The 25099-nt window shown below is 45.3% G+C and overlaps 1 protein-coding gene across 6 annotated transcripts in view; it reads right to left on the bottom strand.

Moving 5' to 3' along the window:
* Positions 1 to 424: 424 nt before the first annotated feature.
* The window catches only part of CCM2 (CCM2 scaffold protein), a 32147-nt gene continuing 7472 nt past the window's right edge, over positions 425 to 25099 (bottom strand). Inside the window, exons 1-10 of one of the 6 annotated variants that reach the window (XM_044293680.1) lie at positions 12017 to 12138; positions 6950 to 7126; positions 6668 to 6751; positions 6103 to 6286; positions 5891 to 6027; positions 5673 to 5808; positions 4091 to 4148; positions 3729 to 3843; positions 3226 to 3364; positions 425 to 2611 (exon numbers count right to left, since the gene is read on the bottom strand). In XM_044293680.1, coding sequence (XP_044149615.1) covers positions 2307 to 2611; positions 3226 to 3364; positions 3729 to 3843; positions 4091 to 4148; positions 5673 to 5808; positions 5891 to 6027; positions 6103 to 6286; positions 6668 to 6751; positions 6950 to 7126; positions 12017 to 12019 — 1338 coding nt within the window. In that variant the 5' untranslated portion in view covers positions 12020 to 12138 and the 3' untranslated portion in view covers positions 425 to 2306. Of the gene's footprint in view, positions 2612 to 3225; positions 3365 to 3728; positions 3844 to 4090; positions 4149 to 5672; positions 5809 to 5890; positions 6028 to 6102; positions 6287 to 6667; positions 6752 to 6949; positions 7130 to 8985; positions 9082 to 12016; positions 12139 to 25099 lie in introns of those variants that run through there. The other 5 variants (XM_044293679.1, XM_044293678.1, XM_044293677.1 and 2 more) reach the window with 5 other exon arrangements.

Below are 25099 nucleotides of genomic sequence, written 5' to 3'. Positions count from 1 at the left end.
AATACAGCAGCTGCACTTCTTACAGGTTTCTATTCCCAGTTAGCACAATTCTTTACATTTCCAGGACATACGTAGGGAGCCCTCTGAGAAAATTCATAGATTTCTTACAATTATTGCATTTCCCAGTTATTAAATGCAGGAAACGTCAGAAATTCTATTCTGATAAATAAGGTCTAAGTCGCCACCATTTTACTATGGGAAGTTTATTACTAAATTATTGGCCATTCATGAAGGAGTCGGAGTCACAGCGCTGGGCACCCGCTGTGTCATGGTGTATCCTAGGGATATGCTACATTGTAAAAGCTGGGAACACCCCTTTAATTCCGTGCAGCCTCTGGCGCTACTATGTAACCACATGGCGGAGCAGGATCTGCAGTGCAGTTTCCGGATCTGGCATCAGGTGCGGAGTCAGGAAGGAGTCGGGTTAGATGCTTGTGTATATTTACAGATAAAATATTACATATAAGTAAACAAAGCATATAAAAAGCACTAAAAATCCAAAAGTAAAACAAAAAAAAAGACAAACTTCAAAGTACAAACCTTCAAATCACCAGCCGCCTCACCTGACCTAAAGATAGCCGCCGCAGACTTACCTGTGCTCTCGCGGGAGTAGGATAGGACTAAAGGGGAACTCCACCTTGGCTAAATGTAAAGGAAATAGCTGTACTGGCATGACTCTGCTAGGACGAACTGTAAGAGCTTTCCTCAGACTCAGGGTGCGGCCTGTAACCCCGTAGTACACAGTCCTCGTGGCCCAACACAATTGTAAGCCAATCGGCCTGCCTATCTTGGCTCCCACAGCTATCTGACCGGGTTGCAGGGAATTCTGGGAAATCCTGGAATATGGGGTTCATCGTTCAAACACTTGCAGAATGTAGATTCTGAGGGTCTGTCAGTGAATATTAGGATTTTTGTTTACATTCAGAGGCGTAGTCCCACCCACACAGCTGAGGGTCTGCTGCAATGTATCTGTACATTCATGTTCTTGCTGATGAAAGCTCGTATGTAATAAACCTTCAGCTGCACGAGTAGGACCAGAACAGGACAAGGCTTCTAATTACTGACAGCAAGCGTTGATACTGAACAAAGTATATTTGAAAGCAGCAGTGGTCTGCAACCTGTGGCTCTCAACCCGTCATGGCACTACAACTCCCAGTATACATTGTAAAAGCTGGAGGGTTAGAGACCACTGACCCACAGGTTACACCTCTATATAATATTATGGAACTAGGTAAATGCTTTGCAGCATTTATCTTGTACTAATTCAGACTCATAGCTTGTACTCTAGTTACATCCAGAGCTGCATTAGCAGTTCCGCTGGTTATCCTCGGAAACCATCCGCACCGTTCTCACAGTTGCAGCCTGAATGGCATCACTAAGCACAATGTGGTGGGAAATGCAATGTATACAGTCTGGTGCACTACATTTCCCTCAATGCACCGCTGCAGAGCGGGCACTAAGAGACTGACATGTGTGAACAGGGTCAAGGAGAGTGGAAAACCTTGAACACAGCTCTGGATGAGACTAGTGTAAAAGAGTGAGAAACACGCGGAATCCAAGGGGTTGAATACTATTGCAACCTGCAGGCTTTACACCAGACCATGAGACGAGGCGTTGGCACGCTGGCAGAACCCACTGCTAAGACAGAGACGATGTGGTAGAACCGGGATCCGATTCTTGTAAACAGCACAAAAATGTCCTACAAACGATAACAAAATCTATAAATAGAAGCGGTGCCCCGGGCCGCCAGCCTGAGATCCAGCTCGTGTAACCCTAGGGCACCACCAAGGGCTGCGCCCATCCTGCCCTGTCTGCTGAGCTGCAGGCCCATGCCCCTGGAGCTGGCAAATACTGGTGAGAATACAACATACACAAGCACACGCCGTCTGTCCGGATTCACATTGTGGTAAACTTTTTGTTTTTTTTTCTTCTTTTCATCTTTGAACTTTATATTAAAAAAAAAAAACACAACTTGAAAAACAAGCGAAACAACAAAAAAAAGTTCTTGTGCAAAGTAGAAAACTTCATCGTAGAAACCGCCGAAAATGTACGAAGGGGTTGGGGTGTAACAAATGAGTAGAAAAGTCGCCCACATGAGGGTCACTGACGCAGTCTTGTGGCGCAACAAAATTTGGGTACCAAAGTTTCTCTGTAGTAATAAAGGGAAGGTGATGGCGCCATCTAGTGGGCACCGATGCTCCAACAGCTTAGGGACAGCACCTGCAATATGGAGGGCGGGAGGCGTGGAAACGCGTCAATACCCGCCAGTGGCATTGACCTGACGACGACTCAGTCCTGGGTGGGGATCAGGAGTAATTTGGGGGCCCCGGTGGTGGGGGGTCTTGGTCCATGCTACACCCCAGAGCCTCAATGTCGTTGCTGATGTCGGAGATCATCCGGTCCCACTCGTCTCCTTCAGACGGCACCGACTGGTCGTCTGATCCCTCCGCCGCGCCGTTGCCGTTTGTGGTGGAGTTGGAGGCGGTGCTCATGGTCCTCCTGTACCTGCCGAAGCTGTCCGTGATTATGCCGCGGCCGTCCTTCACACCGATGGTCTCCAGGAAATTCTCAAAATGTTGGCTGTCCTTCTCGGGGATGAACGGCCGAAGTCCTGAGCAGAAGATAAGAGGAAAGTGGCGTTAAAGGAGCTGGAAAACGGAAAAAGAAGAGGTCTGCAACTTTCTTACAGGCTTTGTGTTTACTTTCCTCAACCTTTCCAAGATCTCTGCTTGCTGTCAGTAAATATGAATATTTTCGCTCACGGCAAGAGACTGAAAACCTGCCCTGAATTGTACTCTACCCAGTCCTCCGGGAGCTGAAGGCAGCTGCACAAATCTCTCTCCTGTGCTGACAGTTTGTTACACTGTATCAGCGCAGCTAAAACGCATCAGTCCGTGGTCATTAATCTTGCCGGTCACACTGCGACGCACGCGCCTCTACCTCTGCACATCCCGCGCCTCCAGGTTCGTGTGCAGAGGGTCTGGACTACAGCTATATTAGTGGTCGTCACCCAGATCCACAGAGGCGGCAAGTCTACAGCAGACCGGACTGTTACAAGGTGTCAGTTGTATGTTTGTTACAATGTATCAGCGCAGGCTTTTTATTTCACGCGGACTTCGCGAGTGCTTGAGAAAGTCGCCAGCTGGCACACTGGTGATGTACAGGAACGCGCTGCGCGTCATTTCCCCGTTTTTAGCTAGCGATTGCCCGCTGCCGACTCCTTACCGAGCAGCAGAAACTTGCGGCTGTCCCCGTACAGCTGCCGGAGGTTGATGCAGAATTCGTGGATGGAGGCGCCGTTCCGGTACTCGTGGAGGAGCATCGCAAACTGCTGGATCTCCTGGGAGGAAAGCTTCGTCCTCAGCTGAAACAGGACATGAACAAGCAATGAAACCACAGCCTGCTTTACTCCCATCTGTCCCTGGAAAAGCTGGGTGACCATCCCTAGACCTCTGGCTGACAGCATCTCGCTAGTTATGAGCGGGGGAGGTTTTCCTCACCTGTTTGGACAGATTTGCCATTGAGAGGCCTGAGAAAACAGAGTGACAACTTTTGAGGGGAGGTGTAAAGTTAGCCACGTTGGTTGTCACCCAGCTTTTCCAGATACTTTCCCTTGAAGAGGTGACTGAATAGAATTGCGGTCACATCTCAGACAGGTATCGGGGTCCACATGTCCCGTAGGATGTGGTCACATGATCCTAGAGCGACGGACCCAACCACTTCCTCACCGTCATCATGTAGTCGTGCAGCAGCTCCGCCGCCGTGGCGCTCAGCTCGCTCTCGCTCGCCGTCTTGTTGTGAGGCGGAGAGTTTCCCTCGATATCTGGCGAGTCCTGAAAGGAGCTGTCAGGAAAGACGACCATGCAGAACGTGAGAGGGTCATTAATGGCGAGCATGCTGGGAGTTGTAGTTTTGCATCAGCTACAGGTTGGGAAAAACCCTTCTTCCGGCCGATACATCCAGCAATAGGGGGCGCTCTTGTCATATGCTCTACTACAGCTTATCAGGGGGTCCCCCTCCTGCAAGCCATAGGCGCTGCAGTAAAAGGGGCACTCCGTATATACAATGCACTGGCACAAGGATGACTTACAAGGCTCCCGCATCCAGGTCGTAGGCTTCCTTCCCCTCCGCCTTATTCGAAGAGTCATCTGAAATAAACACACCGCCATTAATACGGATACCAGGGGGGCAGCATGAGAGCAGCCTGGTTAAAGGGGGGAGGGGGTCACACTGGATTAGAAAGACATGACCGATCCCTTCTAAAAACAGCACCACATCTGTGCGCAAGTTGTACATGGGACTGCAGCTCACACCAATGGGGCTGAGCTGCAATACCACACACCACCTGTAGAGACAGGATGGCGCCGTTTTTGCAAGAACCGTAATCTCTAAAGGACAAGTTCTGCAATTTTCTTCCATTCATCCTCTCTGCTTGCTGTCAGTGAATGGAATCATCCTGGTTTACATCGGGGGCTGAAGAGCTGAACCTATGTGACGCTTTTACCTGCACCGACACATTGTGACAGGAGATCTGTGCTGCTGAGGTGTCTAGCTCCGAGGATTGTCCGGACTGGATACATTGTGACAACCCCTCAGCCTTGAGATGTTATTAGGTCTGTGCAGGATATTTTTAAATCTCTGCATATTTATAACTATGTTCCTATTCACTGCAGGACAGCAGAGGAAATTACGATGAATGGAAACACAAAGTCTATGAGGAAGATGTGGAACGGTTCAGCGATTACGTCTTATTTACATAGGACTGCACCTGCCATTCTTCTGACTGGACCCCAGATAGGACGCAACGTGTAGCAGAAGCCGCAGGGACAGCCCCTCAGATTTACCATAGCACCTTCTGACCGGAAAGGGGTTGTGCAGGATTTTCACTAATCCTTAGGATACGCCACGAGGGGGTCATTCTCAGCTGTTAGATAAACGCCACAGCATCTTCACCACCAGGTACAGCGCCATCTATTCTATAGTGGTTGTCAGTGGTACTACATGTAGATTCACTTGAATGTGGCTCTCACTGCGGCCTCTTCCACTGGCTAAATCGGTCATCAATATTAAAATCCCAGACAATCCCTTTAAAAGAGCGTGTCAGCAGGATCAACCCTATTGAAAGGTGGCACCAGATGTGGTAGGGTTGGTCCTGCGGAGGGAAAGCAAACGTTTCTCATGTAAATCGGTTGCACTGTTCATGTGCAATTAGTTATCATGCAAATTAGGTGCGCAGTGCACTAAGGGGCAGACCCAAGACACTCGGTGCACCGTAGCGCAGATGCGGTGTCTCGGTTGCCACGCTGCCTCCTCCCCTTGATTGACAGCCTCACTTGCCTAGGCCTGAAATCCTGTTCCTGCTCCATGACTTACAGTATAGGTGCACATGCAGTAGTCATCTGCCGGCGTACTGCGCATGCGCAATCTATGGTGCGGGATTACATCTCCTCGCCTATCATTCAAGGGGGGGAGCTAAGGTGCTCCTAGGGGCTCAGGCCTGTCCCTTGGTGCACCGAACACCTAATGTGCATAATAATAATAAACACAACCGATTTACATCAGAAACGTACCCGCAGCGGGCACTGTGCCTGGTTTAATAGGGCTGATCCTGCTGATAGGTCCTCTTTAATGATCTGTAAAGAGACATTTCAAGGTGCGCAGGTTCCACGTACCACTGTGTAGCGACAGGTGGCGGGTGGGGGTGGACGCCCCATCGAATATGGCCCTGTCCAAGAAGTCGATGGTGGACTCTGTGTACACGATCTGAAAGACCTGTCCGAGCAGGGAGCACAGCTCCTCCGCAGCCGCCTGGCGGGAGGAAGAAGACATGAATGTAAGCGACAGCTCGCCGTGCGGAACCGGGGGTCAGTACGTTGGCGGAAGTCTTTACTTTACTCTCTGTGGCCAGGATGACCAGGCAGCAGGACTCCACGGGGCCCGTCCCGCACTCCGACAGGGATCCAGAGGTCAGTGCTTTGGCGCTCTCGGCGGACAGGCTCTGGCTGGGAGAGATGCCGGGGTCCTGGGCTGCAGATCAGAAACGCAAATCAGACTTTCTGGATTATCAGATGGCGGATTACAGGAATCGCCTGCGTCTCGTACCTGTTTTGAGGAGCACCAGGTGCAGGCAGTCGTCCCGGATGTAGGAGACGGCGGCGATGTCATGGATGGGGACTCGCAGTATTATGTCCTCGCCGTCCCGCCACACCACCTTGACGTTATAGGCGGACAGGCTGATGACCGCGTCGTGCTCCTGGGTGAGCTGCGCAGGAAGCTGGTGCAGGCGCTGAGCAACCAAGACAATAATGTGAAGACTGGGAGAGTGCAATAATCTGGTATGAGCTACATCTCCCACAATGCACTGCAGCGCACGTCACTGTATATGGCTGGGGGCTGATTCCTCCCAATCCCCCCTGAAGATGAGGCCCCTCCCCCTTACCAAAGCCCCACCCCTTATAGAGGTCCATCCCCTCAATCTGTGCGTTTATAATCTTCAGTCCACACTATAATGTAATCCTCTCTCTACGCATCGACTTCCTGCTCAGCTTGTGTTTATACACTGCAGCCAATCAGAACAAGACGATTTGCAGTGTAAAGTATGGTGGGAGGAAAGAGCATAAGCTGTTGGAGCAGTATGATATATGGTTCAATAAGGTCTGTCACGCACCTTTGCATTGTCAAGAAGTTGTAAAATTTCTGTGCGGCTGGAAGGGTTGAGGTATCCGGGGATTGAGGTCAACTGCCCTAAATACTGGAGAAGAGACACATTAGATCGCCCCCTGGTGACTCGTCACAGTCACAACAGTCAGAGTTCACGTCAACCTTTTTCCCCACATACACTGTCCCCTGCTGGTACGGCACCGGGAACCTGCACCAATCAATACTATGGACGTGACCCGGATCATCAGGTGTACAGCGGCCCTCGTACGCCCCCACGCACTCCTCTCACCTTGACTTCTTTCTCTATGTAATCGTTGAGCAGCACGTCCGGCTCCACGCGATGCTCCGCCTGTGACACGGACACTGTGTGCAGGGGCCTCCGCTCCGTCACCTTCTCCTGAGCCTTCTTGTCCCGGCCCTTCTCTCCCTTCAGAAACACACGTTTGAATGGAGACACAATTCCAGGCTGCTGGGAGAGAGGATGAGACGAGAGGTCAAATCATGAAAAATCGGATTACTACGGCTCAGGAACAGAGAAGTGTGATGTCAGCACTGCCTGAAGAAATCGTGGAAAACCTGATTACTACGGCTCAGGAACAGAGAAGTGTGATGTCAGCACTGGCTGAAGAAATCATGGAAAATCTGATTACTACGGCTCAGGAACAGAGAAGTGTGACGTCAGCACTGCCTGAATAAATCATGAAAAATCTGATTACTACGGCTCAGGAACAGAGAAGTGTGATGTCAGCACTGCCTGAAGAAATCATGGAAAATCGGATTACTACGGCTCAGGAACAGAAGTGTGATGTCAGCACTGACTGAGGAAATCATGAAAAATCTGATTACTACGGCTCAGGAACAGAGAAGTGTGATGTCAGCACTGCCTGAAGAAATCATGAAAAATCTGATTACTACAGCCTGGGAAGAGAGAAGTCTGACCTCAGCACTGCCTGAAGAAATCATGGAAAATCTGATTACTACGGCTCAGGAACAGAGAAGTGTGATGTCAGCACTGGCTGAAGAAATCATGAAAAATCTGATTACTACGGCTCAGGAACAGAGAAGTGTGATGTCAGCACTGCCTGAAGAAATCATGAAAAATCTGATTACTACGGCCTGGGAAGAGAGAAGTCTGACCTCAGCACTGCCTGAAGAAATCATGGAAAATCTGATTACTACAGCCTGGGAAGAGAGAAGTCTGACCTCAGCACTGACTGAAGAAATCATGAAAAATCTGATTACTACGGCTCAGGAACAGAGAAGTGTGATGTCAGCACTGCCTGAAGAAATCATGAAAAATCTGATTACTACGGCTCAGGAACAGAGAAGTGTGATGTCAGCACTGCCTGAAGAAATCATGAAAAATCTGATTACTACGGCTCAGGAATAGAGAAGTGTGATGTCAGCACTGCCTGAAGAAATCATGAAAAATCTGATTACTACGGCTCAGGAATAGAGAAGTGTGATGTCAGCACTGCCTGAAGAAATCATGAAAAATCTGATTACTACGGCTCAGGAACAGAGAAGTGTGATGTCAGCACTGCCTGAAGAAATCATGAAAAATCTGATTACTACAGCCTGGGAAGAGAGAAGTCTGACGTCAGCACTGCCTGAAGAAACCAGCAATCGGAGACAGACTGTTTGCTAGGGAAGTGTTGCCTAACGACATCATTAATATCTCTACTGTCTCAGTGATTCAGTCCTCATCGCAGGCTGTAGTAGTAATTAGATTTCTGGAAATGGTAAAGACCCCTTAAATTTTATGTCTGCATCTTTTGAGAACATTTGGGACCATGATTTGTGACCGGCACCTGCAGAGGACTACCAGCTTAAGTAACAGGAACTGGGCGTTGCACGGTGAGAAGGAGGATGCAGCAATGAACCCACAATCTGGCGAAACACACACAACGCCTCATCCACAATCCTTCTGCACAACGGGGTGACAGCACAAACAAAGAGCAGGGACCCCTCCCTCCCCCAAAAATCACCAAAAAATATCAGTCCTTGTGCTATGTTCTTTGAATACCCAATTTAGAGGTTTCTCCGTTATCTGGGTGACAACCAGTATCCCCCTCCATTACAGTATGAATAAGGGTTGTCAGCCATAGATATATACATTTACCCTTGCTCCTGCTCAGTGTCAGTCCTCACTGCACTTTTGGAGTTTGATTCATGAACCAAGCAGCCAAGCATAAGAATGGAATGTAACAGGCACACGTACTTCTTATCTAAACATCCAGTTTTAAGGAATATTGCAACATTTCTAGCTGAGATCTATGGAGGTGCCAAACCCCGCAGCTCCCCTCCGCCTTCCCTTCCTCCTACCTCTCCCTCCATCTGTATACATGTAGCCGGTGACTACACGCGTCTGCATGAAATCTCACGTCGGCCCCGACACTTGCACTCTTCGCACGCCAGTCACTGAGGAGGAAGGAGCGGGGACCACAGCTTCCTGCCAAACAGCACAATGCAGCATCTGGTGTAAGAGGAGGCCGCGAGGTGCAGGGTGGCGGCGGCGCGAGGCACCGGGAAGCCTCGTCTCCAGTTACAATGTACTGAGCAAGCGTCCTCAGAATTAAATTGAGAGCAACTCTAACTGAAGATGACAGATTGCTGCCATCAGAGGTATTGACAGATTTCATGGGGCCCCACAGTCTTACAATTAGGGGCCCTTCTACCCATCATTCATTTCATAATATTTCTGTACAGGAGCTCAGTGGCTTAAAGAAGTCCGCATTAAAAGGGGTGATCCAAAGTTTTTTTCAGACCTGAGAATGGCCAGACCATGGTGGCGATCGTACCTACCTGGTCCCCACCACTGGGATCCGGCTCCTCCACCGTCTCTGCAGCTTCCTTCTCTCTAAGCATCAACATACTGTAGACGGGGACACGTGACTGCTGCAACCAATCACTGACCGCAGCAGTGACCTGTCCCCTGTGCAGCATGTGATCCAGCGACAGGATGCTAATGACGAGAGAGACGGGAGCTGCAGAGTCAGAACCCAGCGGTGGACAACAGGTAAATACAATCCCCACCAACAGATTATACATTCGTCACTAGAGGGAGCTCCCTACATACAGGATATAGAGCCACCACTAGAGGGAGCTCCCTACATACAGGATATACAGCCACCACTAGAGGGAGCTCACTACATACAGATTATACAGCCACCACTAGAGGGAGCTCACTACATACAGGATATAGAGCCACCACTAGAGGGAGCTCCCTACATACAGGATATACAGCCACCACTAGAGGGAGCTCACTACATACAGATTATACAGCCACCACTAGAGGGAGCTCACTGCATACAGATTATACAGCCACCACTAGAGGGAGCTCACTGCATACAGATTATACAGCCACCACTAGAGGGAGCTCCCTACATACAGATTATACAGCCACCACTAGAGGGAGCTAACTGCGGACAGATTATACAGCCACCACTAGAGGGAGCTCACTGCATACAGATTATACAGCCACCACTAGAGGGAGCTCACTGCATACAGATTATACAGCCACCACTAGAGGGAGCTCACTGCATACAGATTATACAGCCACCACTAGAGGGAGCTCACTGCATACAGATTATACAGCCACCACTAGAGGGAGCTCACTGCATACAGATTATACAGCCACCACTAGAGGGAGCTCACTGCATACAGATTATACAGCCACCACTAGAGGGAGCTCACTACATACAGATTATACAGCCACCACTAGAGGGAGCTCACTACATGCAGATTATACAGCCACCACTAGAGGGAGCTCACTACATGCAGATTATACAGCCACCACTAGAGGGAGCTCACTACCTACAGATTATAGTCACCACTGGAGGGAGCTCACTACATACAGATTATACAGCCACCACTAGAGGGAGCTCACTACATGCAGATTATACAGCCACCACTAGAGGGAGCTCACTACATGCAGATTATACAGCCACTACTAGAGGGAGCTCACTACATACAGATTATACAGCCACCACTAGAGGGAGCTCACTGCATACATATTATACAGCCACCACTAGAGGGAGCTCACTACATACAGATTATACAGCCACCACTAGGGGGAGCTCACTGCATACAGATTACACAGCCACCACTAGGGGGAGCTCACTGCATACAGATTACACAGCCACCACTAGGGGGAGCTCACTGCATACAGATTACACAGCCACCACTAGGGGGAGCTCACTGCATACAGATTACACAGCCACCACTAGGGGGAGCTCACTACATACAGATTACACAGCCACCACTAGAGGGAGCTCACTACATACAGATTATACAGCCACCACTAGAGGGAGCTCACTACATACAGATTATACAGCCACCACTAGAGGGAGCTCACTACATACAGATTATACAGCCACCACTAGAGGGAGCTCACTACATACAGATTATACAGCCACCACTAGAGGGAGCTCACTGCATACAGATTATAGCGCCAGTATAGAACTCAACAGGAGCTGTATAAATCTGAAGGCAATGAGCTCCCCATACTAGTGAATGTAGACTGGGATATGCTGGGGCCCACAGCATTCATATACACTCCATGTGTGATGATGTTCAACTGCAAATTTCGCATGGATTAACTTTCTGCTTCCTGTCAGTGAATAGAAATATGAAAACAGTTCTGATCCAGTAAATTAACAATAGAACAAAGTTCCAGCACTCACGTTTTCTTGGTAGCTAAAATCCTCCTCTTTATTCAGGCAGTAGAAAATAATATACAGGACATGCACCCACTAGTGTAGCAACATTGACGCGCTTCGAACAAAGTTTGAGGATTTTGGCTACCAAGAAAACGCGAGTGCTGGAACTTTGCTCTACGATTAATGCTACATAGGCGACCTGCCTGTTCCGTGCACGCGGGCGATTCAGATGACTGAGTGAGCTGGACTTCTCTGTGCATATCTGATCCAGTAAATATCACAGAAGAGAAACTGCTCCGACTGCCTAGACAATCCCATGAGGCAAACATGTCAGCAGCCTGGTGAATGTTCGTTGCAATGTATCAGTGCAGGTAACATGTATCAGCCAATACTGATTTATTTTTATTCCGCAAGTCGCATTAGCTTATTTCTAAATCATACTGCAAACAGCTTGGCTTATCCTCTGCCAATAGGATCATGAATAGAATTAAAGAACTACAGTCAATAGTGACACACATACAGACAAAGAGGTAGGACACAGGCGGACATAACATGCATTGTTGTTTCAAATGCTGCCTGACAACCTGTACGAGCACTTTACTGACAGCCATCAGTGGTTGTCACCCACATCCAGTGTAAACTAAAAACGTGTGGAAACAAAAACAGCGACCCCAGGACGTGGGTGACGGACGTACCATGACACGAGGAGCGGAGAGCCCTCAGATGAAGCTGCGGAGGCCGGCGGTATCCATTGTGTGCACGATAAATATAGCCTGCGCTCTTATACACAGGGAGGAGGCGCCACGCCTCTGAGACCGGAGGAAAGGACAATTCCCAGGAACTGACGGCACCGAGGACAACAGCTTCCCCCAGAGAAAAACCGCCATACACAGGACAGAGGGAGGAGGAAGCCCCATACCACCACTGTATGGGAAATTCAGTGAGGACTGAGGGCCACACACTGCAAAATATCACAACCCACTGACAAGAAATGTCAGAGGATATACTTCTATAGAGAGGAGCAGTATTGTAGTAGTTATATTCTTGTACATAGGAGCAGTATTATAGTAGTTATATTCTTGTACATAGGAGCAGTATTATAGTAGTTATATTCTTGTACATAGGAGCAGTATTATAGTAGTTATATTCTTGTACATAGGAGCAGTATTATAGTAGTTATATTCTTGTACATAGGAGCAGTATTATAGTAGTTATATTCTTGTACATAGGAGGTATTATTAGTTATCTTGTACATAGGAGCAGTATTATAGTTTATTCTTGTACATAGGAGGCAGTATTATAGTAGTTATATTCTTGTACATAGGAGCAGTATTATAGTTATATTCTTGTACATAGGAGCAGTATTATATTATATTTTATTCTTGTACATAGGAGCAGTATTATAGTAGTTATATTCTTGTACATAGGAGCAGTATTATAGTAGTTATATTCTTGTACATAGGAGCAGTATTATAGTAGTTATATTCTTGTACATAGGCAGTATTATAGTAGTTATATTCTTGTACATAGGAGCAGTATTATAGTTTATATTCTTGTACATAGGAGCAGTATTAGTAGTTATATTCTTGTACATAGGAGCAGTATTAGTAGTTATATTCTTGTACATAGGAGCAGTATTATAGTAGTTATATTCTTGTACATAGGAGCAGTATTATAGTAGTTATATTCTTGTACATAGGAGCAGTATTATAGTAGTTATATCTTGTACATAGGAGCAGTATTATAGTAGTTATATTCTTGTACATAGGAGCAGTATTATAGTAGTTATATTCTTGTACATAGGAGCAGTATTATAGTAGTTATATTCTTGTACATAGGAGCAGTATTATAGTAGTTATATTCTTGTACATAGGAGTATTATAGTAGTTATATTCTTGTACATAGGATATTATAGTAGTTATATTCTTGTACATAGGAGCAGTATTATAGTAGTTATATTCTTGTACATAGGAGCAGTATTATAGTAGTTATATTCTTGTACATAGGAGCAGTATTATAGTAGTTATATTCTTGTACATAGGAGGCAGTATTATAGTAGTTATATTCTTGTACATAGGAGCAGTATTATAGTAGTTATATTCTGTACATAGGAGCAGTATTATAGTAGTTATATTCTTGTACATGGAGCAGTATTATAGTAGTTATATTCTTGTACATAGGAGCAGTATTATAGTAGTTATATTCTTGTACTAGGAGCAGTATTATAGTAGTTATATTCTTGTACATAGGAGCAGTATTATAGTAGTTATATTCTTGTACATAGGAGCAGTATTATAGTAGTTATATTCTTGTACATAGGAGCAGTATTATAGTAGTTATATTCTTGTACATAGGAGCAGTATTATAGTAGTTATATTCTTGTACATAGGAGGCAGTATTATAGTAGTTATATTCTTGTACATAGGAGCAGTATTATAGTAGTTATATTCTTGTACATAGGAGGCAGTATTATAGTAGTTATATTCTTGTACATAGGAGCAGTATTATAGTAGTTATATTCTTGTACATAGGAGGCAGTATTATAGTAGTTATATTCTTGTACATAGGAGCAGTATTATAGTAGTTATATTCTTGTACATAGGAGCAGTATTATAGTAGTTAATTCTTGTACATAGGAGCAGTATTATAGTAGTTATATTCTTGTACATAGGAGCAGTATTATAGTAGTTATATTCTTGTACATAGGAGCAGTATTATAGTAGTTATATTCTTGTACATAGGAGGCAGTATTATAGTAGTTATATTCTTGTACATAGGAGGCAGTATTATAGTAGTTATATTCTTGTACATAGGAGCAGTATTATAGTAGTTATATTCTTGTACATAGGAGCAGTATTATAGTAGTTATATTCTTGTACATAGGAGCAGTATTATAGTAGTTATATTCTTGTACATAGGAGCAGTATTATAGTAGTTATATTCTTGTACATAGGAGCAGTATTATAGTAGTTATATTCTTGTACATAGGAGCAGTATATAGTAGTTATATTCTACATGGAGCAGGTATTTATAGGAGCAGTATTATAGTAGTTATATTCTTGTACATAGGAGCAGTATTATAGTAGTTATATCTTGTACATAGGAGCAGTATTATAGTAGTTATATTCTTGTACATAGGAGTATTATAGTAGTTATATTCTTGTACATAGGAGCAGTATTATAGTAGTTATATTCTTGTACATAGGAGCAGTATTATAGTAGTTATATTCTTGTACATAGGAGCAGTATTATAGTAGTTATATTCTTGTACATAGGAGCAGTATTATAGTAGTTATATTCTTGTACATAGGAGCAGTATTATAGTAGTTATATTCTTGTACATAGGAGCAGTATTATAGTAGTTATATTCTTGTACATAGGAGCAGTATTATAGTAGTTATATTCTTGTACATAGGAGCAGTATTATAGTAGTTATATTCTTGTACATAGGAGCAGTATTATAGTAGTTTATTCTTGTACATAGGAGCAGTATTATAGTAGTTATATTCTTGTACATAGGAGCAGTATTATAGTAGTTATATTCTTGTACATAGGAGCAGTATTATAGTAGTTATATTCTTGTACATAGGAGCAGTATTATAGTAGTTATATTCTTGTACATAGGAGTATTAGTAGTTATATTCTTGTACATAGGAGCAGTATTATAGTAGTTATATTCTTGTACATAGGAGCAGTATTATAGTAGTTATATTCTTGTACATAGGAGCAGTATTATAGTAGTTTATTCTTGTACATAGGAGCAGTATTATAGTAGTTATATTCTTGTACATAGGCAGTATTATAGTAGTTATATTCTTGTACATAGGAGCAGTATTATAGTAGTTATATTCTTGTACATAGGAGCAGTATTATAGTAGTTATATTCTTACATAGGGCAGTATTATAGTAGTTATATTCTTGTACATAGGAGCAGTATTATAGTAGTTATATTCTTGTACATAGGCAGTATTATAGTAGTTATATCTTGTACATAGGGCAGTATTATAGTAGTTTATTCTTGTACATAGGAGCAGTATTATAGTAGTTATATTCTTGTACATAGGAGGCAGTATTATAGTAGTTATATTCTTGTACATAGGAGCGGTATTATAGTAGTTATATTCTTGTACATAGGAGCAGTATTATAGTTATAATACTGCTAAGCACACAGTCAAGACAACACAGGAGCGGCTTAGGCTACTTTCACACTGCTGTTTCTGGGTCCGCTGTGAGATCTGTTTCAAGGCTCTCACAAGCGGCCCAAAATGGATCCGTTCAGCCCCAATGCATTCTGAATGGATAAGGATCCGTTCAGAATGCATCAGTTTGCCTCCGTTCAGCCTCCACTCCACTCTGGAGGCTGCCTGCAGCGTTTTGATGTCAGTCTGACGAAACTGAGCCAAACGGATCCGTCCTGACTTACAATGTAAGTCAATGGGGACGGATCCGTTTTTACTGACACAATACGGTGCAATTGAAAACAGATCCGCCTCCCATTGACTTTCAATGCAAGTCAAAACGGACCAGTTTGCATTATCATAATTTTTTTTTTGTTCATGGTAATGCAAACGGATCCGTTCTGAACGGATACAAGCGTTCGCATTATAGGAGCGGATCCGTCTGTGCAGATACCAGACGGATCCGCACCTAAACGCAGGTGTGAAAGTAGCCTTAGGGACAACCCTGAATGTCCTTGAGGGGCCCCGCCAGAGCCCTGAACCAAATAGAACATCTCTGGAAAGACCTGAAAATGGCTGTCCACCGACGGCCCCCATCCAACCCGACAGAACTGGAGAAGATCTGCAGAAAATCCCCACATCCGGGAGTAAACCTTGTGGCATCATCTCCAAGAAGACTGGAGGCTGGAATCACTGCCAGAGGGGCTGAAGACTTATGCTCATGTGAGAGGTTAGTTTTCCTCTCAGTAAAGATTTCTCACCTTCTCACTATGGGGAACCAGGAGCGAGAGAACACAATGCGAGGACAGTGAGGGTGTGACGATTAATGCACTGGATATTCTTGCAGATGGCGGGCACTGTATTACAGTTATTGGTATAGTCACGTTCTCCAGCCTAGTTTTTTAAGTCTATGTCCAAATCGTCTTTCATACTGACAATCACATTTGAGACACAGAAGTCTGCTCAGTGCAGTTGTCGCTTCCCTTCCCCCGCTGGTACTTGGCGCATTATGTTACAGATGCAGGCCACGTGTCGTGTTCCTTGCTGCTGCGATTATACCACGCGGTCCCGGTGTCTGCGGCTGCGCTGTGGTCCGGGGACTGCACACCCATAGGGGGCACACAAGGTAAGGCAGGAGATCTGCGGCAGACAACACCCGGCATGTTCTGCTTTCCTGTTTTGAATGTTTTGGCAGCGGTGCTGGAAACGCAGATCAACTGACGGGCCTGAGAATGTGCAGGACTCGGAGAGTTTCCAGGACGGAGCGCTGCTCACCTGCTCTGAATAAACACCATGTCGCCCGGGGCGGGGGAGGTGCAGGAATCCGGAGAGCGGCGTCTTACTGATGGATTAGATTATACAGAGAGAGGCCCGGTCTACACCACCCGTCCGACAAGCCTGAGGTGTGGCTACTGTTAATCAGTGATACCACCCCAGAAAAACGGAAAACACGCAGCAACCCCTGCACCAGCGGACCCCGGGACGAGAAGGATCTCCCGCTTCTTCGGCTCCTCCGGTCAGCCAGCAGATAGGGCCGAAGCCAGAACGGAGGCCATGTTGGGGGAGAATGAGCGCGGGACAGACGGTCCTGCACAGAACCCGGGCGTTCCAGCACCCTGACAGACCACAATACCTGGACCCATGAGCGCAGGCACAGAGACGCAGGCAACCCCACTGAAATAGACAGGATTCGCAGGGCTCTTGGTGACCCTTCCAGACCACGGGACATGATATGTCGGATTCCTGTTTACAAGGACAAGGAAGCCATCCATAAAGCAGCAAGAAACTCTGAGTCGCCTACCTCTGGAAATAAGGACCTCCTCATATTACCTGATCCTGCCAGACGTACTTTAAGGATACGCAAGGACTTACAACCCGTTCTGGTAAATCTCAGAGATGACTCCATTGTCTACAGATGGGGATAGCCTTTCCAACTGACTGCCAGGAAGGATTGGAAAACAGCAGTGTGTAAATCATACTGGAAACACTCGACCTGCCACCTGTAGATCTCCTGTACGACCCAAGCCGCCCCGCACCGTGACAGATGGCAGCCATCCTCAGCCAAGCGCCTTAGCTCCTCAAGACGCCGTGAGGGCACATCTAAAGGCCAACTTAGACTGGCTCCATTTGCGTTTGTTTCACTTCCTCAGAGCTAAAGTTCTCCTATAACGGTTAGAAGTTGTTGTATTTGAGGCTAGCCACTGTTACCCGTTATAATCCAGATAATTGTCCTGTTAGACTTCACATTATGCAGATTGTATTAATGCTGGAGATTAGTAAGGCTGCTGTCCAGCCCTTGACCTCTCCCACCCAACATAGGGATTACCGCACTTAGGGTCCATTCACACGTCCGTTTTTTCTTTCCTGATCTGTTCCGTTTTTTCAGGAACAGATCAGGACCAGATCTGGACCCATTCATTTTCAATGGGTCCTGGAAAAAATCGGACAGCACAATGTGTGCTGTCCGTTTCCGTTGTTCCGTTCCGCATGTCCGTTTAAATATAAAACATGTCCTATTCTTGTCCTGAAAAATCGGATCCTGGTACAATACAAAGTCAATGGATCCGCAAAAAACGGATGACATTCGGATGTCATTCCGTATGTCATCCGTTTTTTGCGGATTCCGTTCCTGGAAACACATAACAAATTTTTTTTTTTTTTTTTTTTTTTTTTAAATTTTTTTTCAAAGAAATCCAAACAACTTTATTTGATTATTGAAATGTATACATGCTCCCGTTTTTTGCGGATCCGCAAAAAACGGATGACATACGGAAACATTTTCAGGAACAACGGATCCGCAAAAAACGGACCGTTTTTCAGGATGAAAAAAAACAGGACGTGTGAATGGACCCTTAGTGCGGATTTTGATTAGTAGTTTTGTGTCCCGGGCCGACTTACTTACTCCCCTTGTCCTAATACTTCATCTGAACTTTCATACTTTCACCCCGACTTGTGTTCTTTCCTCCTGTTTTGTTCTTGGCTTGGATAGGAGATAAGACCAATAAGTCAAACTGGACATAAATCCACCCACCATGAAGGCGCCTCTCTCATTTTGCACTTATAGCGCGCACAGGAACAGAAGGTAAGCGAGTGGATCTCCAGCCTGCCAGCGGCGATCGCTCGCTAAAAATGTTTACGCATTTGGATTCCGTGAGGGGTATGGTGAGTTCATGTGAGATTTTATTTTTTGACACAAGTTAGTGGAATATGAGACTTTGTAAGAAAAAAACTAAAAATATATATATATATTTCCGCTAACTTGGGCCAAAAAAATGTCTGAATGGAGCCTTACAGGGTCTGAATGGAGCCTTGTGTCAAAAAATTAAATCTCACATGAACTCACCATACCCCTCACGGAATCCAAATGCGTAAACATTTTTAGACATTTATATTCCAGACTTCTTCTCACGCTTTAGGGCCCCTAAAAAGCCAGGGCAGTATAAATACCCCACATGTGACCCCATTTCGGAAAGAAGACACCCCAAGGTATTCGCTGAGGGGCATATTGAGTCCATGAAAGATTGAAATTTTTGTCCTAAGTTAGCGGAAAGTGAGACTTTGTGAGAAAAAAAAAAAATTTCCGCTAAAAAAATTTCTATGAACTCGCCAGGCCCCTCATTGAATACCTTGGGGTGTCTTCTTTCCAAAGTGGGGTCACATGTGGGGTATTTATACTGCCCTGGCTTTTTATGGGCCCGAAAGTGTGAGAAGAAGTCTGGGATCCAAATGTCTAAAAATGCCCTCCTAAAAGGAATTTGGGCCCCTTTGCGCATCTAGGCTGCAAAAAAGTGTCACACATGTGGTATCGCCGTACTCAGGAGAAGTTGGGAATGTGTTTTGGGGTGTCATTTTACATATACCCATGCTGGGTGAGAAAAATATCTTGGTCAAATGCCAACTTTGTATAAACAAAAATGGGAAAAGTTATCTTTTGCCAAGATATTTCTCTCACCCAGCATGGGTATATGTAAAATGACACCCCAAAACACATTCCCCAACTTCTCCTGAGTACGGCGATACCAGATGTGTGACACTTTTTTGCAGCCAAGGTGGGCAAAGGGGCACATATTCCAAAGTACACCTTTCGGATTTCGCAGGCCATTTTTTACAGATTTTGATTGCAAGGTACTTCTCACACATTTGGGCACCTAAATTGCCAGGGCAGTATAACTACGCCACAAGTGACCCCATTTTAGAAAGAAGACACCCCAAGGTATTCCGTGAGGGGCACTGCGAGTTCCTAGAATTTTTTGTCACAAGTTAGCGGAAAATTATGATTTTTCTTTTTTCCTTACAAAGTCTCATATTCCACTAACTTGCGACAAAAAATAAAAAATTCTAGGAACTCGCCATGCCCCTCACTTTGTCAAATGCCAACTTTGTATAAAGAAATTGGAAAAGTTGTCTTTTGCCAAGATATTTCTCTCACCCAGCATAGGTATATGTAAAATGACACCCCAAAACACATTCCCCAACTTCTCCTGAGTACGGCGATACCAGATGTGTCACACTTTTTTGATGCCAAGGTGGGCAAAGGGGCACATATTCCAAAGAGCACCTTTCGGATTTCGCAGGCCATTTTTTTACACATTTTGATTGCAAAGTTCTTCTCACACATTTGGGCCCCTAAATTGCCAGGGCAGTATAACTACCCCACAAGTGACCCCATTTTGGAAAGAAGACACCCCAAGGTATTCCGTGAGGGGCATGGCGAGTTCCTAGAATTTTTTTATCGCAAGTTAGTGGAATATGAGACTTTGTAAGAAAATTTTTATTTTTAATAAAATCATCATTTTCCGCTAACTTGTGACAAAAAATAAAAAGTTCTATGAACTCACTATGCCCATCAGCGAATACCTTAGGGTGTCTACTTTCCGAAATGGGGTCATTTGTGGGGTTTTTCTACTGTTTGGGCATTGTAGATCCTCAGGAAACATGACAGGTGCTCAGAAAGTCAGAGCTGCTTCAAAAAGCGGAAATTCACATTTTTGTACCATAGTTTGTAAATGCTATAACTTTTACCCAAACCATTTTTTTTTTGCCCAAACATTTTTTTTTTAATCAAAGACATGTAGAACAATAAATTTAGCGAAAAATTTATATATGGATGTCGTTTTTTTTTGCAAAATTTTACAGCTGAAAGTGAAAAATTTCATTTTTTTGCAAAAAAAAATCGTTACATTTCGATTAATAACAAAAAAAGTAAAAATGACAGCAGCAATGAAATACCACCAAATGAAAGCTCTATTAGTGAGAAGAAAAGGAGGTAAAATTCATTTGGGTGGTAAGTTGCATGACCGAGCGATAAACGGTGAAAGTAGTGTAGTGCCGAAGTGTAAAAAGTGGCCTGGTCATTAAGGGGGTTTCAGCTAGCGGGGCTGAAGTGGTTAATTATAAACTCCTGTTGGGATCTGTGGAGCTAGATCTGCAGAAACGGTCACCTCTCCAACTCTCCTGGTTCGGCAAGATAAGCGCCCTCAGGATGGACATACTACCCAGACAAACATTTTAAACGGGCCTTAGGAGATTGACCTCACAGTTTATTTGGAAAGGTCAAGGGGACGAAACTTACAGATTACTAACGCGCCCCAGGAGCCACGGGGGAGTGGGTCTCCCTAATTTCCTCACATATTACAGGCAGTGATCGCAAACTGTATACTTGATCAAGTACATAATCGCTCTACGAAATTGTGGGTGGAAATAGAACACAATTTAGCACCAGCTCCAGCTTCGGGAATTTTTCGGCTCCCCACTAGTCAGATAACAGCTCCAGACCTCGCCACTAATACTTGTGGAGTAAGTCTGCCACCACGCTCGGCCTAGTCACTGTACCGGGTCCTCTTACAATCATAGCAGACCATCCAACCTTACCCCCGGGCCTTAAATCCCTTCCCACTTTTCAGTCCACAAGTGAAAATGTACTTAAAATTGGGGAAATATATAGTGATGAAGACCTGCGCCCTCTCAGTGATGTATTGCATCTCTTCCCACACCCTCGTGGACGCTGGTTTCATTACTTCCTCAGATCCCTGGCACCTCGGCCGAAGCTACAGTCCAACTTCTCAAACTTGTGTGCAGCAGACGCAGCGCCTGGACGCCCTATTGCACTCCTCATATATAAGATGCTAAAAACCGGAGAGTTCGGGGACGAAGCAGCCAACGCCCCGGTAAATGCTCCTCAGTTTATGTCTGCTTGGGAAGAAGAACTAGGTGTCACTTTTCCAGAAGAGCACGGAGGAGGCCCTTATGTACCCACAAAACATCAACGTCATGCAGATTACAGGAACTCAACTATAAGGTGGTACAGGACCCCGGTAAAGCTCCACCAATACAGGTCCTTCTAAAAAAATTAGCATATTGTGATAAAGTTCATTATTTTCTGTAATGTACTGATAAACATTAGACTTTCATATATTTTAGATTCATTACACACAACTGAAGTAGTTCAAGCCTTTTATTGTTTTAATATTGATGATTTTGGCCACAGCTCATGAAAACCCAAAATTCCTATCTAAAAAAATTAGCATATCATGAAAAGGTTCTCTAAACGAGCTATTAACCTAATCATCTGAATCAACTAATTAACTCTAAACACCTGCAAAAGATTCCTGAGGCTTTTAAAAACTCCCAGCCTGGTTCATTACTCCAAACCGCAATCATGGGTAAGACTGCCGACCTGACTGCTGTCCAGAAGGCCATCATTGACACCCTCAAGCAAGAGGGTAAGACACAGAAAGACATGTCTGAAGGAATAGGCTGTTCCCAGAGTGCTGTATCAAGGCACCTCAGTGGGAAGTCTGTGGGAAGGAAAAAGTGTGGCAGAAAACGCTGCACAACGAGAAGAGGTGACCGGACCCTGAGGAAGATTGTGGAGAAGGACCGATTCCAGACCTTGGGGGACCTGCGGAAGCAGTGGACTGAGTCTGGAGTAGAAACATCCAGAGCCCCCGTGTACAGGCGTGTGCAGGAAATGGGCTATAGGTGCCGCATTCCCCAGAAACAGCGGCAGAAGCGCCTGACCTGGGCTACAGAGAAGCAGCACTGGACTGTTGCTCAGTGGTCCAAAGTACTTTTTTCGGATGAAAGCAAATTTTGCATGTCATTCGGAAATCAAGGTGCCAGAGTCTGGAGGAAGACTGGGGAGAGGGAAATGCCAAAATGCCTGAAGTCCAGTGTCCAGTCCCCACAGTCAGTGATGGTCTGGGGCGCCATGTCAGCTGCTGGTGTTGGTCCACTGTGTTTTATCAAGGGCAGGGGCAATGCAGCCGCTATCAGGAGATTTTGGAGCACTTCATGCTTCCATCTGCTGAAAAGCTTTATGGAGATGAAGATTTCATTTTTCAGCACGACCTGGCACCTGCTCACAGCGCCAACACCACTGGTAACTGGTTTACTGACCATGGTATTACTGGGCTCAATTGGCTGCCAACTCTCCTGACCTAAACCCCATAGAGAATCTGTGGGATATTGGGAAGAGAAAGTTGAGAGACGCAAGACCCAACACTCTGGATGAGCTTAAGGCCGCTATCGAGGCATCCTGGGCCTCCATAACACCTCAGCAGTGCCACAGGCTGATTGCCTCCATGCCACGCCGCATTGCAGCCTCCTGGGCCTCCATAACACCTCAGCAGTGCCACAGGCTGATTGCCTCCATGCCACGCCGCAGTGAAGCCTCCTGGGCCTCCATAACACCTCAGCAGTGCCACAGGCTGATTGCCTCCATGCCACGCCGCATTGAAGCCTCCTGGGCCTCCATAACACCTCAGCAGTGCCACAGGCTGATTGCCTCCATGCCACGCCGCATTGAAGCCGTCATTTCTGCAAAAGGATTCCCGACCAAGTATTGAGGGCACAACTGAACATCATTATTTGAAGGTTGACTTTTTTTGTATTAAAAACACTTTTCTTTTATTGGTCGGATGAAATATGCTAATTTTTTTAGATAGGAATTTGGGGTTTTCATGAGCTGTGGCCAAAATCATCAATATTAAAACAATAAAAGGCTTGAACTACTTCAGTTGGTGTGTAATGAATCTAAAATATATGAAAGTCTAATGTTTATCAGAACATTACAGAAAATAATGAACTTTATCACAATATGCTGATTTTTTTAGAAGGACCTGTATTATCCCTCAGTGCCGGATACAGGTTGGCGATGCTCAGCAGGTCTAGGCTCCATGTTACACATACGGTGGGAATGCCCAGGAGTCGCACACCTGCGGGAGGACGTTTTCGCCTTATACAACTCCCTTTACCTGACTAATGTACGTCCCTCACCTACGATAGCCCTACTATCCGTATTCACGGGCTACAACAGGTCAAGAAAGGCCCACTTAGGCTCTTTGTATTAGCGATGAGGCCGATTATACCTCGTAGATGGAGGTCGACTGAGAAGCTCCAGAAGATAAGCTGGACGGCCTAGTTCGCATGGAGGAACTGGGTGCAGAAGATAGAGGTATGGGATCTGCTATTGCACAAATGGGGGAGCCATGGTTTCTATTCCGTAAATCCGCACAATTCTCGACCTGTTTGACCCCTAGCGTTACGTCCTCGTAAGCCTTCTAATTGGTCAATATAATGGCCGATGTGTCTCCATATCTTCCCCTGACCTTATATACTCTCACCTCTCCCTCCCCCTTCTATGTCAGTCCATGTCATGTCTTAGAACTCCTTCCTAGCTGCTCTTTGTCTCCATACTGCATAATTCAGATACTTACCTCACGCTAGGATTTCATCCAGGTTGACTCGTTCCCTCCACATTCTTCCTTATGAGCCTAGGTGACGTCCTCTCCATTACACTGGTGTATGACTCGGCTATTCCCTCCTCTCTACCGCTGTAGAACCAAGGTCGCCTCAACCCGTGTTTATTGGATGATGAACAGGATTTAATAAAAAAGAGATTGAACCATAATTTTATATATTATGTTGCTGTGTGTTTTCCGCTTTTTTGGGCTGGTGTCTGAGTTTATTCACACACAGCAGTGACTGATTAGGAGCAAAATATTCGAATTGGTGTTGATTTACTGTTAACCCTTTAAGGACCCATGACGTAGCTGTACGTCATGGGTCCGATCCCTAAACATGGCGCCCGCTCGCACGTGCAGCGGGCGCCTTAGTTATTTAAAATAGCAGAGACCCGCGGCGCATGTATGCGATCAGTCATAAGGCTGATCGCATACTTCTTACCTTTCAGATGCCGTGGTCAAATGTGACCACGGCATCTGCGCAGACCGGAAGCGGAAGTCACGCACTTCCGGTCTGGTAACAGAGTTCCCCGGCTGAGATCGGGGTACCCGTTACCTCGATCTAATTGACCGAAGCCTCAAGCCGACTTCAGTCAATTAGATGTATATATCAATACAGGCCACTAGGTGGCAGCCTTGTATTGATATAGTGCAAATGAAGTCTTCAATGATGGCTATTTAGCCATCACTGAATACTATGGGCAATCGAATGATTGCCAGTTATTGTCACCCATGGTGACTTAAAAAAAAAAAAAGTATACATATTATATTTTTTTTTACAAATATAAAAAATATATATATATATAAATAAAAAAGTTCTAAATCACCCCCCCTTTCCTTAAAGGGGTATTATCAT

Source organism: Bufo gargarizans, chromosome 5 (genome assembly GCF_014858855.1).
Source record: "Bufo gargarizans isolate SCDJY-AF-19 chromosome 5, ASM1485885v1, whole genome shotgun sequence".
Lineage (NCBI taxonomy): Eukaryota > Metazoa > Chordata > Amphibia > Anura > Bufonidae > Bufo > Bufo gargarizans.
Note: the sequence above shows the minus strand (reverse complement) of the source record. Positions and strands in the feature narration are given on the sequence as shown.